The sequence below is a fragment of the Lepisosteus platostomus genome, chromosome 1 (assembly GCF_059453375.1).
Source record: "Lepisosteus platostomus isolate fLepPlt1 chromosome 1, fLepPlt1.hap1, whole genome shotgun sequence".
Lineage (NCBI taxonomy): Eukaryota > Metazoa > Chordata > Actinopteri > Semionotiformes > Lepisosteidae > Lepisosteus > Lepisosteus platostomus.
In genome coordinates, this window is record NC_142611.1 from 20868767 (window position 1) to 20887943 (window position 19177).

Genomic DNA, 19177 nt, shown 5'->3' on the forward strand with positions numbered 1-19177 from the left:
ACGAAATGTCTTCTGGAGATTGTAGTTTCGACGGGGCTTTCGTTTGCGGTGCTTATTTTATTAATGATTTTGTTTATCCTAATTGGCACTAAATCATGGTAAGGACATGCAACGTTGACACTAATGTGTCCTACGATGTTTTAAAATTAAATTCGATTGCAAACAAAAATATCCAATAAATCAAACATATAGTCATTTGTTTAAAAAATATTTTGTTTACGTTAATAAAAATAAAATGAAGCTGTTTCTATAGTCTTCATACAAAGTCATTAGTCAGTGGCATGTTTTGCTGTTCTTCTGTATTTACTTGAATCACAAAACTAAAAACAAAGACAATGGTGTGGTTTATGAGTGTCCTTATCACTGCTTTAAAAAAAGTACCTTGTGTACCTTTTTTAAGAAAAGTGTACCTTGAAGTGAGACACAGCATTTCTCATAATCTACATAAATTAGAGTTCCATTAGTCATTTTTTGTTACTATAACATTATTTAAAACAACCTGGGTTCCATAAAGAAAATAAAATGATAGACTGGTGCCTAATCCAAATTTATTTTTCAAAATTCAAGGAAAAACAAATAAAAATTGATAAGGGTACTTTCCCCTTTAAAGATAATAACCTACCTTCATGTCTTCTGATCAGATACTCTATTGACAATGGTACAATTGAACAACATACTGTAGCGCTCTTGGGTTCACGTGGGTATGCACCCTCACCGCTGCCACCTCAGGTCAGCCCCCCACCACTGGGGACTCAAACCCAGGCCTCCGGCATCACTCAACAGGGACCCAACCATTTGAGCTAAAGGGAAATCTTCCGTCAGCCCTACAGCTGCGATCCCTGCTATTCACAGGGAAGGGCGGTGATGTCACCATGCTGGTAAGCTGGCTCGAACAACTTGCAATGGCAGCCATATGCATTACAATAGCAAACAATTCAAATAATTAGTTACTACTGATATTATATTATTGATTTTTGTGAAGCAGTTTTACCCAACACACAAAGATGTTTGTGTGTCCTTCATTTGCCTGTACTAATGGAGACCCAAAGTGAAAAGAAACACTGAAGAACGAAACACAGCTTCCGCAGCCATTTGTACTCTTGGATTTCCTCATCCCAAATAAAGAACTTCAAGAAGGCTATCTGAGGTACAGTATGGGTTGGAATGTGTGTTCCACCAGGTGGAGTGCTCTATTTCCCATGGATAATACCACAGTACTTCCCACTCTGGAAGAAGAATGAGGTATCAACACCTGAAGTAGACATGATGCACATGAAGAGGTGCAAAATTCTATAGAACTGCAGATTACAGCCCTTTAAATGATGTGCAGGACCCAAAGGTCTGATATCAGTGTGTATTTGTAGTCTAGACGGTCTTTCTGGAGGGTATGCTGGGTCAAAGGCTCCAAGTAGCAAGCAGAAACACCTTCAAAACCCACTCAAAAAGTGAGCAAAGGCACCCGGAGGGCAGGGCACTCAACAGCCGTGTTTGGCTGGGGGCAGTGGTAAGTCAGGAAGGACAGGAGAGGCAGGTATGAAAAAAAACCACTGACAGTCCATTGTTCTGACTGGAACATCATACTGTTGCACCCTCACCCAGTGAGGGCCAGCTGGCAGGCTTTCTGTGTTGCCTCCTTAACCAGGTTGCAATGTACTTATTTTAGCTAGAAGGGACAGAGGAAAGAAGTGTCCAAAATCACTTGAATGACTGATTGTTTCTCAATACCTCTAAGGCATTAAGACATCATGGGCTAAGCTGGGAGCCAGGTTTTGGGGGCATCACTTTGTTAAGTGATGAATTGTATTGTGCTTTTGAAACATGACACATTCCCCATGGAATACCTGCTGTGAATACCATTTATCCATGTCCAGTTCAAGAGCCTTGGTTTTCCTGAGCCTTCTGTAGGGCTTATGATCTCAAGGCTTGAGATGCTCATGAAGCCAACACCATACCAGGATGTACTATGATGAAAATGTTAACTGGTTGTTGAAAAAAAAACACGGAGGCCGCAATGTACAAATGAAAATGGCAAATTAAAAAATTACCAACAAGCTGCCATTTAAAAATGTTAAACGTAAATGTTAAATTAAAAAAAAAATGACAACAAAGCAACTGCAGCATATGAATATCCCTCCCAGTGCAAATTTAGATTACTGGCCCTTACTGCACAGAGAAGGACACATTTTGTGATAGTGCTTCTTCTGAAATAGTATATATTACTCTCTGTATTATTGACAGCATTGGAACATAACTAGAACTACAGTATAAAGCCAGGGTTAGCTCAGGATATAATGTTACCCCAGAAAAAAAAAACTCCTACATACTTTAGTTATACAAGACATCTTGATAGTGAAAGAGATTAAGACTTCACGTGAAGTCTTGTTCTGGAACTATTTTTTCTATTTTACACAGAACGTAAATGTCAATGTTTTGCATTGGATCCTAAGTATTCACATTCTTTTAATCTTTCAAGCCTTTGATAGCTTCTCATTATCAGATCTTGAAACAGTGTTCCAGCTCTTTACCTCTGCCACTCCCATTTACAATTATAAACCATGGGAGTAGATTTATAACACAATGTCAAAGACAGTCAGTGGTGCTGCTGAAGAAGTCAAAACTGAAGAAGCAAGCCCCTTAAATTTAGAAATGAAAAAGAACATCTGAAAAGAGACTACATTCAGGGACTACTAAATTAATCTTCTGAAATATCAGGTACTGCTTCTGTCTGTTGTGCTTTACGGATGTTTTATTACTGTGTTAGAGTTTCAGATTTTTTATTGAAAATGTAAATAATAATTTATTTAAAACAAGGGAAGTCATTTTAAAATTGGGCAAAACATTAAGACTTCAGTTAAGAACACCACATTAACTACAACAGTGTTGCTCTGGAAACCTTTCAAAGATGAGTGATCAATTTATTGAAATACTAGTCCAGTTAATGACCATATACAAACAGAAACCTCAAACATCCATTTCTTAAAGGAGCTCAGGGTATCGTTGTGACACTATAATTGTTAAACTTACATTGTTCCACACTGCTGCAATCCTTAATTGGAAAATATCTCAATTTCTCAGTTTTTCCACTTGATTTCTGCTTGTTTTCACATTTATTTTCAGTAAATTTATTAATGCTTTTCACATTACTGATTACTGTGGTCCTCCCCCAAACGACCTTGCTTCAATTCAAGATTCAACCAAGATTCAATTCCTTTAAAATGTCTGTGCACATGTGATCGGCACAGTTCCGCGCAGGTCATGCCCGCCACCACCTGTTCCGTCCCACACACCTGGGGCGCGAACCCAGGTCTCTGGCGTAACACAACAGGGCACCAACCGCGTGAGCTAAAGAAGACCTCCCTCAGCCCAGGCAGCTGAGGTCCCTGCTACGAGCAGTGAGGGCGCTGACGTCACCACACTAGCTCTGCTACACACATATCCAGAAATTAACCTGTTTAATTTAAAATATCAGATGAGATGCTTCTTTTGCTGCAGTGTAATTTATGCAGCATACGTTTGACTGAAACAATATTAGGTGGTTATGACTTCAATGGATTTATCTGAGTATTTCAGCACAGAAACGAAAACTCAGCATTAAGTCAAAAACAGCAATTTCTAAAAAGCATGGGATGAATGTGCTGGATTGGTCGTCACTTTACCCTGCCTTGCGCTCATTGCTTGCAAGGATAGGCTCAGGCTTGCCCACAACCCTGATATGGAAGAAGTGGTTAGAAATTGGGTGGATGGTCATCATTTGAACGCATTATTCTATACACAAAATGGCATGTAGTAAGAGTACGGTAGTAAGAGATGGCTTCAGAAGAAAGCCACCCCAATGAATAAGGAAAACCTATAAAACTGAGGCACACCTGTGCTAAGTAAATAAATTGACTCCCAGAGGAAAAGAGCTGATGGGATAGGTTGTGAGTGAAATCGACCACTGCCTTGGATTAATGGAGAGGTGTATAAGAGCAGCCAGGGGGTAAAGGGTTTCAGTCTGTGTCTAAGCTCCAGCTTGAAAAGAATGATAGTGCATTATCCACAAGGAGTTATAAATAGCAACTAGTTGGGCTGGTGTACAGGCTTATGGGTTTCAGTAAGTGAAGGAAGCTTGTAGGAAATACAGGAACAAGTAAAGGTTTATTCCATGCTGAAAAGAGAAGAAAAGAAACACATTTCAGCTGTGGGGCCTTCCTTTGCAGCCTACACATGCTGACACAGCTACCTACTTGAACTACTTGTAGGAAATATAGGTTAGGCTTTACTGAAAGGCATCACAAGAGCTGGAAAGGTGGGCTGACTGCAATGCTTGGTTGCTAGGCTCAATGGTATTACAGTGTACTTCTGAGGAAAAGGCTTGGCCAACTGAACCAGCAGTTGAGAAGCCTTAGCACCTAGAGGAGTAGAGCAGCATTTGGCAAGTTATCCTCTCCCGAATAATTAGAGTGAAGAGTCTAGATAGCACATCTGGGGTTCTGAACACTAACATCAGCAGACAGGTGTGCAGCCTGAGAACGTGAGGAAGAACAACAAACTAGCTGCTACTGTGTCAGGGGTGCAAGTGCTTGAAGATGGCGGTTTTCCTGGCTTAACAAAATCGGCAACTATAGACGGAATAGAGCTTGAATGGAGTTTTGTGAAGAGCTTGTAATTGGGTAGTCTGACACTGAGGAGTTGAGAGAGGGTGATTCATTTAGTAAAAAGACAATACTGAGTAAGTATTGGATAAATACTCCAGTGCCTAATGAGATGGGAGAACAGTCATGAGTAAAAATATAGAGCTAGAAAAAAGTTCTGAGTGAGAAGAATATCTGGACAGAGGACTGTGGAGATGGGGAAAAACCTAATGGCTCTAGGAACCTGGAAGTGTTCTGTATGCAGAACTTAAAGAGACCATTTGTTACAGCTTTAGGTGACTGAGAAGTGTCTCTTAGATTTTAGGTAAAGTTTGTGACACTTGAAAGAGTTAACACCTCTAACTTCAAAGTGAGGCTGAGGTATGAAGGGGTCCCTTGAGCAGAAACAATTGTAAAATTTACCTTAATATGCCTAGGTAAGTTGTGGATTAATGATTGTCAAGAAGCAGTACAGACACACACAATATAAGGTCACATTAAGAGCACAAAAGAGGAGAAACAAGAAACAAGAAGCAGGAAACAAGGAGAAGAGAGAGGAGGCCAGAGGAGTTGGGACTTATGCCAGGCTGGAGCCCCTACTTCATGGTCATCCAAATCAAATCTGACTGGAGCTACATTAAGTATCTGAACCTTGTTAGAAAGAGCATGGTATTCTGTGTTTTTGGGGAACTTGGGTTTCCTGGGTGAAAGATACCTGAGTTATTTATTTGAGTACAGATTTCAATAAAGTTGCATATTATTTTCATGCATGGAAAGACAAGAAATTATGGAAAATTCTCAATTTAATAGTGAATCGTTTGTTTTCTTGGGTAACGTCAACAGATGATTTCAGCAGAAAAAAAGTTGCTTTTCTTTCTCAGAAGTTTCTAACCCATTGAGCCCAGTTTTCCACTGTGAAAAACTGTCCATGTAATTAATTTTATGCAGTTTGGGAACAGTAGAAAACAGACATAACAGACATAAACACCTAAAACAGTTTATCTAATCTTTAAATAAATGAAATAATTGTAACAGAAGTCATAGTTGGTAGCCTGACACATATGATAAAATCACTTCCTATGAATTATGAGGGTATTTACAACAACATCCCAGAGTTTTGCAAAAACTTCCTTTCATTAAATTAAATACAACTTTGTGTCTCTAGAATATACAGTAGTAACTGCAGTAAACATGTGATCCGAGTAAATGAAGACTTCAACACATCCACCTTCAACAAATTCCACATGACACTTTGTGGGAACTTTTTTGATTGCCAGAGGCTTATTACATCTAGGCCATGAAAAGGAACCATCAAGTAGGTACAGTAGGCAATACCATTCAAGTCACACACAGGGGGTTATCAGGCCTGAGCTTATCCTGGTTTCTTGACATGGAGCAATCAGAGAGCACTTGACTCCCACTGGATGTGGCACCAGTCCATTATAGGGCTTTTTTTTCCAGAAAATGCTGGTTCCCGTATATACACCTAGGTGGATTAAAGCAAATGAGGGACAGTACTTCACTCAAGTACTGTATTTAAAATCATCACAGTCTTCTTTTCTCTGACATTTACTCGGGGCTATGATATGATGTAAAATATGATTTAGCTTCTTTCCTGCATTTCTTTGACATCTACCAAAGTTATTTTTCTTTTTATCCTCTGATCTACTGACTTCTTTTCAGCATATGAGGCTAACTTGTCTCAAATGTGAGGTTCAAGTAGGTGGCTGCATCAGCATGAGTGGACTGTAGGTTGCAAAAGAACAGGTAAAGCTTCATTCCATGCTGAAAGGAAAAGAAAAGAAACTCAATGTTTCAGCTGTGATGCCTTCTTCAGGTGTGAGGGGTGGGGAGCAGGGAAGAAATTGTCATGAAGCAGGTGAGAACCAGTGTCCAAACCCAGGGAGAATAGCAGAAGAGGTGTGAAAAAATGACATCTGCAAATGAATAGAGATGATTTAGAACTAGAAAAGGTGGAAGGTGTGATCTAGGTTTCAGGATAATTTTGGTTTTGAATGTCTTTCTGCAATAAGAGTTCCTCTGTGAGGACACAGACAGAGAGATCAGAAAGACTGTGGCCAGTACAGGTGAAACGGGGAACTATCGGTTTGGAGACATTTTTGATCCTCACAGCTCTGACATGTTCCCTGAAAAGATTTGCCAGTCTTCTTCCTGTCTCACCAATGTAAATGCCATGCAGGTATTAATACTAAAGGAAGTGCTGTCTTCGTAATTTTGGAAATAATATAGATTGACATGATCTTTGCTGGATTCATTCTCATTTTGCTGTGAGTGCATGAGCCCAAACATTTCTTCCATGGCTCACAGAGACCTCAGTCTAGGAGTTGTAATTTGTGGGAGCACCATCATATTGTATTCATAAATCAAATGAGTGAAAATTAATTACTGTGAATAAATTAGAATGGAATTTTTTTTGATGATCTACAACATACAATCCTCTTTCACATAGAAACATTGACACCCAGAACCCCCAGACCATATGCGACCCAAAGTCAAGAGTTCCTTTCCCATCAGGCTCTCAGCACCATGAACCAGTGACAACCCCCTTCCTCTCTGGGGCAGGATGGGTCACCCTTCCTGGGCAAATTATCCTGGCCCAATGCCAGTCAGCATTCAGGTTCTCAGCCTCTAGACTCTTGTGGCTATCAAAGCAGCCCTCCACACAGCACCTCTCTGAGAGCAGGCACACCTCCATGAAGCATAAGCAGTAGATCTCCTTGCCCAGGTGCTGCTGGTAGGTGTAGTTCAGGAACTCGGAGGTCATGTTATGAAATCAATGGTAGAGACTGCTGCGTGTGGATGTACAGACTACTCTTTTCTCGAAAAGATTAGGGGTTACCCCGGCATCCTGGCCAAACTTTACTATTGGCCTTTACCAATCATGGCCTCCTAATAATCCCCATCTATGAACTGGCTTCATTACTCTGTTCTCCTCCCCACTAATAGCTGGTGTGTGGTGAGTGTTCTGGCGCATTATAATTGCCGTCGCATCATCCAGGTGGGGTTACACATTGGTGGTGGTGGAGGGGAGTCCTCATTACCTGTAAAGCGCTTTAAGTGGAGTGTCCAGAAAAGTGCTATATAAGTGTAAGCAATAATAATAATAATAATAATAATAATAATAATAATAATAATTATTATTATTATTGTATTATTATTATTGTATTATTATTATTATTATTATTATTATTATTATTATTATTATTATTGCTTGTGCCTTAGTCCACAGGATTGGGGCAGCACTCGAAGAGCACCACCCAAATAGCAGTCTGAGTGGAGTATTCCTGGTGATGACACCATAGTTGTGTTTGAGAAGGGTCTCCACCTCAGCTAGGTAGATCAAGGTCTCCCCTATCACAAAAGCATGGGATGCATAGCCAATCATGGGCAACTTGAAAATGGTCCAATCTGAGATACAAATACTGGGGTGCAACATTTGTTCCTCTCAACCCAAGGCTGGCCGGGTCCATAGGGGGTACAGAGAAGGCTGGGCATAAGGTGAAGACAAAGTGGGGCTCCAGCCCATTGCCCCATCGGTCTGATCCAACACACCACCAAGTGGTGATCAGTTGAAATCTGCCCCTCTCTTTACCCGAGTGTCCGGAACATACAACCTTAGCTCTCATGACACAACTGTGAAGTCAATCATCAACCTTCGTCCCAGGGTGCTCTGGTACCAAGTACACTAAGAACTATCTTGTATGTGAACATGGTGCTCATAATGGACAGTCCGTGACCAGCACAGAAGACCAATAACAAATTACCACTCGGGTCTGATCAGGGAGGCTGTTCCTCCCTGTCATGTCTCTCGCGATTATTCCCCATCTGAGCATTGAAATTTCCCAGAAATTTCCTAATATCTAGTCAGTACATTTGAATGTCCTACACCAGCTTAGCCTCCTTCTCCCTAAATGAAGTGACATTCCACTCCTAAGAGCCAGTTTCCAATGACTGACATTACACCTGACCCTCGAAGCTGAGTCCATACGACGGCTCCACTTCAGTATTTCTGGCTGAGCCCGGCTGGGTTACGTGGGTAGCCCAGCCACCAGATGCTCACCGGCAAAGACCACCCCTAGATACAGAATTGTAGAAAAACATAATAGGAATGGGAAATACCCAGAGATTCGGAAAAACAAATGTGTGTGTGTTAAGAGAAGGTGGCTGCAGTGTGTGTATGCAGGGTTGAAAGAATAGAATAGACACAAGGAGTAGAATAAACACAATAATTTTTTAATATTGTGATGTATAATTATAGAACTATATTATCAACCTCCAAAGTTTCTATAATCACACTTGTTACTGTAAATTATAAAAAATACAATAACATGTGGTTTGTAGATATTACTATTTTATTATTGGTTAATTAAAAAGTCTAACCACGGATGTATAAACCTCTTCCTTATTAATGCTTTTCGCTCGGCGAGTCCCGTATTGAATTATTTTATTTTTTTGTTGTAGAATCAAACTTGTACGTGTAGTGTACAAAAAATGACATGCTACTCGAAAAAACAATCCTGCAACGTAGGCGACACAAGTACTGCAGTCTTTTCCACTCAATTGGCTTTTTGACAAAAACTTCCAACAGTTCTTCTAAAGCCTCATTACTGACGTCTAGCGAGCGCTTTCTCGATTCACTTTCCAGTCGCTCCGACTGAAGTGCAAACGTATTTTATCAGGTTCTGCACACATTTATCTAATGGGTTGCAGGGCTTGTGACTATGGGTGTGTCCAGACATGGTACAACGACAGGAGGTGTGCCTAATCAGAAATATTTTATAAGGAGGTGTGTTTATGAATGAGCGTGTTACTACATTTGTAGTGACTGAATCCGGCGGAAAGCAACCATTAAGATTCAGGAAAAAACGAAACTCGGTAACCTCAAAACGTGCACTTAAAAACTGAAGTCAGTCAGTGCTACGTTAAGTGGCATTTATGTGTATATTCCAGATATTTGGTTTTAAAAGATAGGATATTTTTATTTGATTCTTGCACACGTTGTAATCTCAGGGAAACAGTATGGCTTATGTAGGGAATGGAGCTGGAAATCTAGACGTTGAAGAGGTAAGTTTTAATTGCATTTTAAGACCTATATATCATATATTTCTTTTCAAAACAGCATTCATTTTGGTACGTCTTACTGTTGTATAATATGGCATACCCAGTACTGTAACTATAGTGTATGTAACAATGACATTGTTTTGATTTAACCTGTCAGTTTAACCGAACTATAGCAGAGTGTAGTGTAATGGTGTGCAAAGCGAATCCTTCAAGGTTGTAGTCACGCAATACCGGTAAACGGGCAGCAGAAAATGTTTCATAGGAAAATAATATTTTGTCGGAGACTACGCAATGGAGAGTTAATGTTATAAACGAAATGACACGAAAGTACGACCATCCTAATATTTGATTGGATGTTTGATGAGAACCCGGTGCATTGGTATTAGAGTAAAAAACATGAAAAAATAGTATTGGCATAAAATAAGCTTTTGCAACTGAGGCATGTAGCCATACGTCTTCTTAAAAGCGAACTCCCCATCTTTACACATTCATTAGGCTGTCCTTCTCCCAGCCCACCGGCGTGCAGATTGTTGCCAAAAATCTTGTGACAGGTATCTTGTGTTTTTGGCAGTGCCAATTCACGATATTTTAGATTTTCGTAGTTTTGTTTTTACTCGCTCAAATGTTTTCAACCATTCATTACAATCACCGAAAATACGGTCACCTTAATAACTACCGAGGTCTAGAAACAAACTCCTTACATACAAATGTAGTAAAGCAGGCTACTATCCTACCAGGTTGTTTTTTGTCAGTAGAAGTTAAGGTTTATTTTTATAACCGATCATCCGGAAATACAGACTTTGTAATTTGGTGTGCACTTGTGCTGCTGCTGCAGTACCTCCCCTGCCTTCGTGGTGGTTTGTCCCAGCTAAATGTGGTCCCTTGAGCCTGTGTGTGAATTTTTGCCAGTTCCCACAGTTGCGGTCTTTAACTGTCAGATTATGAAAATCCGGGGAGATTTTGAGTTTAGAGGAATTTAGAAATGTTTCTGCCAAAGCTCAGCGTGTTTTCTTTTGCATTTTGGAAAATGTGCTTGTGTTTTTTTTTAATCCAGAAATGCTTTATTTTCCTAAAACGTTTTGTCACTTTTGTAAATCTAAGACTTCGAAAAATTTAATTGAAAATCCCTTTTCACTCAAATTGACGTATGGTAACAAAACAGCACGGTCAAAAACAATCAGAGAAGAAGGGCATCTAATTGATCCCCGCACATATCTGCCTTTGTACCATTTTTTGAGGAACATAATAAAGTACTACGTCTAAAGTATTTGCACCTCTGATTTGTAGTAAATATTTTTTTTAAATAACATTTTTCAGCTGCCTGTGCTCCAACACTACTCCTAAACATATTTTCTAAAAATTACAAAAATGGTTCACCCTCTTACATTAAAACAGTTTGACAAAAGGTGTCGTTGCATTCTATGATTATAAATTTAAATTGTTTAAAACGTATTTAAAAAACTAAAATCATTTAAGCAGGGTGCAGTCATGCCTGTACTGGCAGACATTGCGAAATTAGTTCATGCTGAAACTGTACCCTGTTTTAAGTCCACAAAATCGTCTTGGCTCGTGATAATGAAACTCTGCAAATTAAGCATTGCAAAAAACAGACTTAGTGAGCATCAGACAAGAATGCCATTGTTCTGTGATTTTTACTTTGCGCTTGTGGTGTTAAGCCGTTGGATTGAGAGAACTGTTGCCTGGCCATGGGGCTGAGGCCATTGGAAAATCTCCCACTAAGTGGAATGAGCCTGAGCACTGTTGCTGATCATAGGGGAGGACAAAGCACGCAAAGTAACAAACACTAGGGCAGCAGTTGCTTCTTTGAAGGCTGCTGATGTGTGAGGTCTGGTTTCTAAACTGCGCAAGTTCCTACCCCAGGTCTGATCAAACCCCACTCTTCATAGAGGGCTGATTAGACCACACCCTTCTATACATCCATCCGTTTTCTAACTACGTCTTCCAATTCAGGGTTTGCGGGGGAGCCAGAGCCTATCCTGGCAAGTAACTGGTCGAAGGCAGGGTACACCCTCAACGGAGTACCTGTCAACAGCAGGTCACACACATGCAAACACGCGTACGCCAGTACCGGTTTTCCCAGAGGCAAGATAACATACCATTGTGCCTTTGGGATTATGGAAGGAAACTTGAACACCAGAGAAAAAACCCACACAATCACTGGGAGAACATACAAACACCACACGGATAGCACCCCAGGTCTGGATTTGACTTGGGACCCTAGCGCTGTGAGGCAGCAATTCTAATTACTGCTCCACAGCTCTACATCCCACCCTTCTAATCTGTATAATGTTCTGCAGAATTTCATTTTTCTTCAGTGGCTAGATTTTGGTGCTGAAGAGAGAATTAAAGAAAGAATAGAATTGCTGCCTAATTCTATCATTTCTGCCACTTTTTTTCCTGTTAGCAGTAGTTAATGAAGTTACTTTCAAGGTTTTCAGTGTATGATTTGGAAGGATGCATATGATATTTTTTAAACTTTTTTGTTTTTACATTTACATACAATAAACTTAGTTGCGCTGTAGGTTTTGCACCGATCCTAGAAACAAAAGTAATCAAATACTCGGAGGTGTTTAGCGTTGGTAACATCACTTGAGGTTATGTAGTGAGAAGTGGCATTACCCTCTCATGTTTCTTGCAACTTAAGCCTTTCCTGTGTTTTATACATGAAGACTTTGGAGTGCTGAGAATAGACTGAGTGCTAAAGTAGGGTATAGAGTGAGTGTGCTATGTGCAGTGAAGAGGCAACTTTTCTTGAGGTTAAGTGTATTCATGTGAATAACAATTTACCTTATAGAAAGCCAGTAGTGCAGGGAAAATATATACTTAATACCAGTAAATGGTTGGAGTTGAGACAAGGTTGATGTTCTCAGGATATTTCTCTAATATCAAAGAATAAATACATTCAATTCCAGTTACCATTGTAGACATCTTTTTTTATTACAGCCCCAATAAAGAAAATCAGTGGAAGGGCAGAATATAATAAAGTGCATGTCATTACGTAACCCTGTCACAGAGATAAGGTGCTAAAACAATGGTTAGATTGTGTTACTGAAGAGTCCTTGGCTTTGACTAATGACAAGTCTCAGCCTCTCCAAAAGTCCCCCTGAACATGAATTGTGAAGTAGAGAAGATTAGGTGTCCCTTTGCGGGGTGCCTAATACTTACCCTGGTCCTCTCTGTTCCATACATGGAGTTGTAAAGGTCAATTGGAAACTCATTCTCATTGGCATATTTGCAAATCATTCAAAATGCACACAAGGAGAATGCAGTTTTGACATAATCAGCTCATGCACATCATCATTTATTCTTGGTCAGAGTTGCATGTTTCCACACTGCAAAGTAGGTGGGGGTCCATCCGTCCATTATTAGACAGCAGCTTGCTCCTGGTTAAGATCAAGACAACCTAGAGCAGATCCTGGAAGCACAGTTTGCAAGGCAGAAGTACTCCCTAAATTGAATACTAGCCTATCGCATGGCGCACATACAAGCACAATTTAGAGAGACCAGTTAAACTACAGAGCAGGTCTTTGAAGGTGGGAGAAAAGGAGACTCAAGGAAAAAACCCATGTAAACATGGGGAGAGCATGCAGGTTCTACATGGAAAGTACTGCAAGACTTGAATTGAACCCAGGTATCAACAAGAGCTGTGTGGCAGCAACATTAACTGTTATACTACTTCCCCCCCCCCCCCCCCCCCAGAAGGAAGTTTTTATTTTCTTTATATTCCACTGTTCAATAGGCCTGCCCAAATACAATCTAAACTGCTCTCAGTTGAATTTCAGGTGCTTTTGTCACATAACGTTGTGACATTCAAGTATAAAAACATTAAAAATGACAATATAGGTATTGTTGTTTAAGGGAACATTGGTGCCAGTGATTGTCTCTTAAGTTGTTTTAAATACTGCACTATCAATTGTTTCGGCTTGTCTAGAAGTGGATCAGCCTATTCAGTAGGTTTGTTGTCAAGGGAAACTGGTATGCTGTGAGTGCAGCGTGTCATAGAGGACAGAGTGAAGTGCATTCGTCACATGGTTTTGGTGTATTGTATAATATTGGCTTGACTTAACAGTGAGTTAGTACAGTGTAAAGCAGTTCAGAAAGAACAAGTGAAGGTTAATTTCATGATGAAAAATAGAAAATAGTTTTGGCTGTTGAGCCTTCTCAGATGTCCTCAGATGCAACTAAAGAAGGTTGAAAAGCTGATGTGTTTTTCCTGCCTTTCAGCCTGCAGGTAACCTCAATTTCTTCATTTGCTGCCTGCACATTGATGTAACTGCCCACGTGAACCGGTACAAAACAAATTCTGCTATGAGCGCCAAAAAAGAAATGTTTCCAACTTTTACTTAAAGGATTTCAATGTAGTCATTTTTATACATCGTTTTTTTTTTGTTTGTAAACTGTAGCCTATTGTGCAGTTGCTCAATGGAAAAAAAAAAGATCTTTATACTTGTTTTTTTTTTCACTGCATTGATTTCTGCATGAACTATTGACAATCAGCAGTTCAATCTACTGCACTGGTCACGTTGCATGAAACGACATTCCACTGTGGAACATATGATTCCACAAACCACAAAAAAAACTGTTTTTCTATTCATCACAAACTGTTTTATGTAAAATATCCATAATTGGTTTTGCATGGCATATTTGCAAAATGTTTGCTTAACCCAAAGGCTCCTGGCAATTTTCCATATTTGCAGCAAGGTTGTCACTAACGGATGTTAAAACAATACTTCTTAAAGCCAACATTCATTAGCAGTAAATGTTTTTGTGCATTGCAACTAAAATGTTTTCCACAAAAAGAAAACAAAAGCAAGAGGATAGAGGCATCAGCTTCTTTGGTTTCATTGAAGTCATGGTCTGTCCTTGGTGACCCTGAAGACTTCACATGTTCTGAGCTAGAGTGTGCTCTAGTGTATCACCGTCATCATCATCAACAACCTATTGTTATTAAAGAAGGATAGCATCCTCTCAGGAATTTTAACTTTTTTTAAACTGGGATCTGTTCTTGTATCAGGAGAGTGGGGTATATGTATGTTTTTGATTGTGTACTGTTTTTATATGGTTGTTGGTGATAGTGTGTTTTAGAAATGGAAGAAGAGCACAGTAGCTTTTAGCCTTTCATAGCTGTGGACTTACTGTGTACTGTATATGCCTTCCTCTGAAAGAGAAGTGTACTTTCACTTGTCATTGGTGTCAATTTTAAGGCAAAATGCATTTATTTAAAACCTCCATCTAGCTCTTAAACAACTATTTTTATATTTTCTGTTTAACCGATAAGAAACTGTGAAGATGTCAAACCTCAGTAATTTACTGTTACTTTGTGAAAGGCAATATCAAACCCAAATGAAATATTGTAAATCTAGCATACAAGAAAAAATTCTACTAATCTTTTCATCAGTGTAGTCTTTGCAATTTAAACTTATCTTATTGTGCGAAAACATAAAATTTTAAATTAGGTTTTAGCATGTTTTGATTAACCCCAGTATAATATGTAATTTCTAATGTAAGAATCTTCCAACAGCTTAATAAAGGAAATACTCAGATGGTAGAACAAATTGAATAGCTTGTGGTATAGATGCCATTGCAGAGACTGACTTTAAAACCTAATAACCTGTATTTCAGAAATGTAAGTTTAAATGCTTTGAGAATTTCCCTCTTGTTATTCAGCACTGAAAGATTCCTGTCCTGAAAATGACCTGAAAGGAGATTTTCAGTGCATTTCTTTTACAGTGAGGTGCTCAGGTGTGGATGTCCAACCCAGATATCGCATTACACCCCATGTTCCATGAACTGACTGATGGTTATGTGACATTCAGCTACAGTTCTTGTATTAAAAAAACATGGAGTATTGTGTTCTAATACTGAACTCCATGGTACTGAAGTTTTTTTTTTCCCCAGCAGTTGGATGAATCACACTATGGTTTTCCAAGGCTAAGAAAAATGATTGCTCTTACTGGTAGGACTTAAAACAGTATACAAATGTTGCTTTTTAATATTGTTAAGCTTGATTTGATGTTAAAAGGAAAAGAGGACTTTGTGTAGTGAGTTTCTTAGACACCCCTTTCAAGATATTTGTCTCTATCTGCGTTTATCATACAGTTTATCAAAGCCGTTACCTTAATCTAAAAAAATACCATCGAGTGGGAATCTTGCATTTTGTTGGATACAGCACAGCTAGGCCTGGAGCTGCTCTAACTGATGGGAGTGGCCAATTTAAGAATACAGATAAACAGATTAGAATTAGATTATATCCGTTTAGAAGGATGCCGATTACTCGGAACACGCTCACCAAGAGGGTGAACGAAAATAAACAGTGTACACCACAGTGTTGTGGTTTATACTCCCATTGAAGTGTGCATCTTGGCCAGCATTATACAAAATGTGGTGTAGTTTTCTCCGTTCTCAGCTGTATCTAACACCAGATAGTGAGGTAGTTCAGATCTAAAATTCAAAGATGATGAATAAATCCCCAGTTTTACAGAAAGATTTGAATGGTTTCAGAGTTTTAGAGCTTAACCAAATGAAGGTCTACTGCTAGCCATCCATGAGCATTTTATTAAGCTTTGAAACACACAGCAGCAACATTCCCGAACAGCTGTGTTCGAACTAAATGGGAAATACAAATTTTGTATTTGGTTTAGTGGGGGTGGAGCAGAATCAGACTAATTCTATATTGTAAAGGAAGCCAATGTAGAAAGGCTAGAATAGGGGTATTTTTTTTCCTTTTCCTTGTTCTAGTTAATTGATACTGTAGCTGTTGTCGTGCCAGGCAGGTTTCCTACCGAAGAAAGCATCCCTCCTCATCTACAGGCTATGGAATACTAAAGTAGACATTGCTCAGATCCTTTACACCAGCTGGTGCATGATTCCCCCCCAGGTCTGTTTGCTACAGTGTTCATGCTTCTGAATAAATGTCCCTTTGTGCAGCAGTTGCCAAGATATGCTGCGTGCAAAACAAAGTAACCTGCACCTGCCTTCTGTGCTACCGTTTCCTCTTTTCTCTCTGAATGACTTCTTTTGCAATGTAATTTCCAGAATACCTAAGAGCAAAAGATCTGTCTTTTTATGCTTATGGAAATTATACTTGCATTGTGACAAACTTAAACTTGTACGTTTTATATAACTGAATATACTGGCAACGTAACAGCAATGTGTATACTGTGTATGCAGTATTTTAGTAGAGTTGACTTAAGTTATGCCTTGTGATTTTGGTTCCTGGTGTCTAAAACTGTACTGGATTAGCTCGATTTAAAACTGGAAATTTAAGTTTTTTTTCCCTCTTATCATTGAGACCTTGTATAACAGTATTCAGCCTAGAATGTGTTGATTGCCCATGTAATTTCATGAACTTTGTTTCACATGTTATGTGAACATGTGACTAAGGCAGAGAAAAATGCACCTGTCCAGAGTTCACACTAATATTTCTTACACTTTTGTTATAATACTTGGTGTACTGTTCAATTGAAGAAAGAGAAGCTAAGACAAATTTTAGGGAGTAGAATATAAGGTACTACGGGATATATAGAGATTCCCAGTACAGGAGGGCAGGTGAAGCGTTGTTTTCTGTCACTGTTAACATACTGACTTACTGAATAACAAATCTGCACTGGCACGATTGCTGATGGATCTATGGAAAATACAGACTCAAGATCTGGAACGGGAACCCAGAAACCCCAGTCTTGTAAGTAATATGTATTTAGAATTAAAAAAAGCAAATCTCAACTCCTTCATAACCACAGCCTAAACAACAGTCATGAATAAGTGTGTTAATTTAAGGTTTTTAACCAGGCATTCTTGAAAAGCTGGGAATCCTGGGACATGGTAAATGTCAGCAGTGATGACAAAGATGCTTTGAGCCATTGTTTTTGTGCACCATAGCTTGGAGTTAAATATGCACTAAATATAGGTTTTTCTTTTGCTTGTCTGAAGCATGGTATTCCCTAACTGTGGGTTAGCTCAACCTGTTTTGAGACAACCAGAGAACCTTAATCCACTTCTAAACTAATGTTGCTTCAAGTACTTTGAAATCATCTGTTTTAACTTTCTATTTGAACCTTTTCTATATTGCTTTAATTTTAGTTATGTATTATATTACATTCATGATATATTAAAGACTCTTGCAGGTTTCTTTCTGACATTTCATCTTGTCAGTTGACTGCTCTTTTTCTACATGTATAAGGTTGAAGTGGCACAGTGTAATGGTGTAGTGACAGACAACTAGTTCAACAGTTTTTTTTGTTCACACCTTTTGCTTTGCTAACAGAATTTGCCCCTTTCGAATGATCTTCAGCTCTTGGCCACTTGGTCTGGTGATATGTACCCCTGACTGGATAATTAAGTTTTCCCTAATAGAATCGCAGGAATTGGGAAATGTAATACAGCTCATTGTAACACAGGGGACAAAACAAGAAAATGAAACCATTACGTGTGTAGATTAAGGCCACACTGTGCATCTAACCTGCCTAAATTGGTATTTAAAACTTTAACTGAAGCTATAGCATGGTGTATTAACCTAGTATGAAATCATACAATAGCATCTTCTGTAGAAAAGTTGGAAACTGACACTGGCACAGATGAAGTGAATGCATATTCATCAGCTCATCCATCAGCTTTTGGGAAGATGGTTGCTATTAATAAAGGTTCCCCTTGTGAGATTAAATGTTTCATATTTATATAATACTTGTATAATATCAGAAGAATGTTGCATCATATACTTGGCTTGAGACCAGTTGCGCCTGGTATTTAGGTGACAATTTGAACAATATTGTAATTGAATAGTGTTATGAATCATCTATAAACTTGAATATGAACTGACTTTCTTTTGCAGTTTGTTTGACTTGAAAAAGTATTTTTTCTTTTTAAATTGTTTGTTTACTGCAGCATTGATGTTACCTGTATTCAGAACAAAAGCTTGGAATAATAGTGTGTTGCAAAGCCACCTACTGTATAGCCAAAATTGGCAAGGAGAACTTATTTTGAAGACAACTTTACAATATACAGTATAGTGTCTCGAAAAGTTATTCACTGCCTTCCAAAGATGTCCCAATCTGTTGAATTACAAATCATGTATACACATTTTTGGAACTGAATTTATCCTAAACTTTAAAGTGTTCAAAATAAATACTTTCATGTGTGAAACAAGTGAGGTGTCAGAAGATTCAGCTGTGGACAGGTCTCTGTCGAATCGGCACTATGGGGAAATTGCAGTTTTCACCCATTCTTTTTTGGAAACATGCTCAGACTCCGTCAGAGGGGATCCTTGATGGACTGCAATTTTCACATCTTTCTGCAGATATTCTAAAGGATTCAAATCAGGTCTCTAACTGGACCACTCGAGGACATCACTATTCTTATTAAGCCGTGTGTTTACAATCCTGGTCTGCGGGATCCACACCGTTTCTATTTTTCATTGCAGCCGAAGTCTTTCCTTAAAGTAATCTTTAACTGAACCAGGCTGCCTG

General features: G+C 39.0%; 1 protein-coding gene across 2 annotated transcripts in view; it reads left to right on the forward strand.

The window, feature by feature from the left end:
* Positions 1 to 9280: 9280 nt before the first annotated feature.
* Positions 9281 to 19177, forward strand: part of ttc39b (tetratricopeptide repeat domain 39B) — a 56711-nt gene continuing 46814 nt past the window's right edge. Inside the window, exon 1 of one of the 2 annotated variants that reach the window (XM_088627135.1) lies at positions 9281 to 9698. In XM_088627135.1, the coding sequence (XP_088483261.1) occupies positions 9654 to 9698 (45 nt within the window). In that variant the 5' untranslated portion in view covers positions 9281 to 9653. Of the gene's footprint in view, positions 9699 to 17151; positions 17398 to 19177 lie in introns of those variants that run through there. The other variant, XM_088627127.1, reaches the window with a different exon arrangement.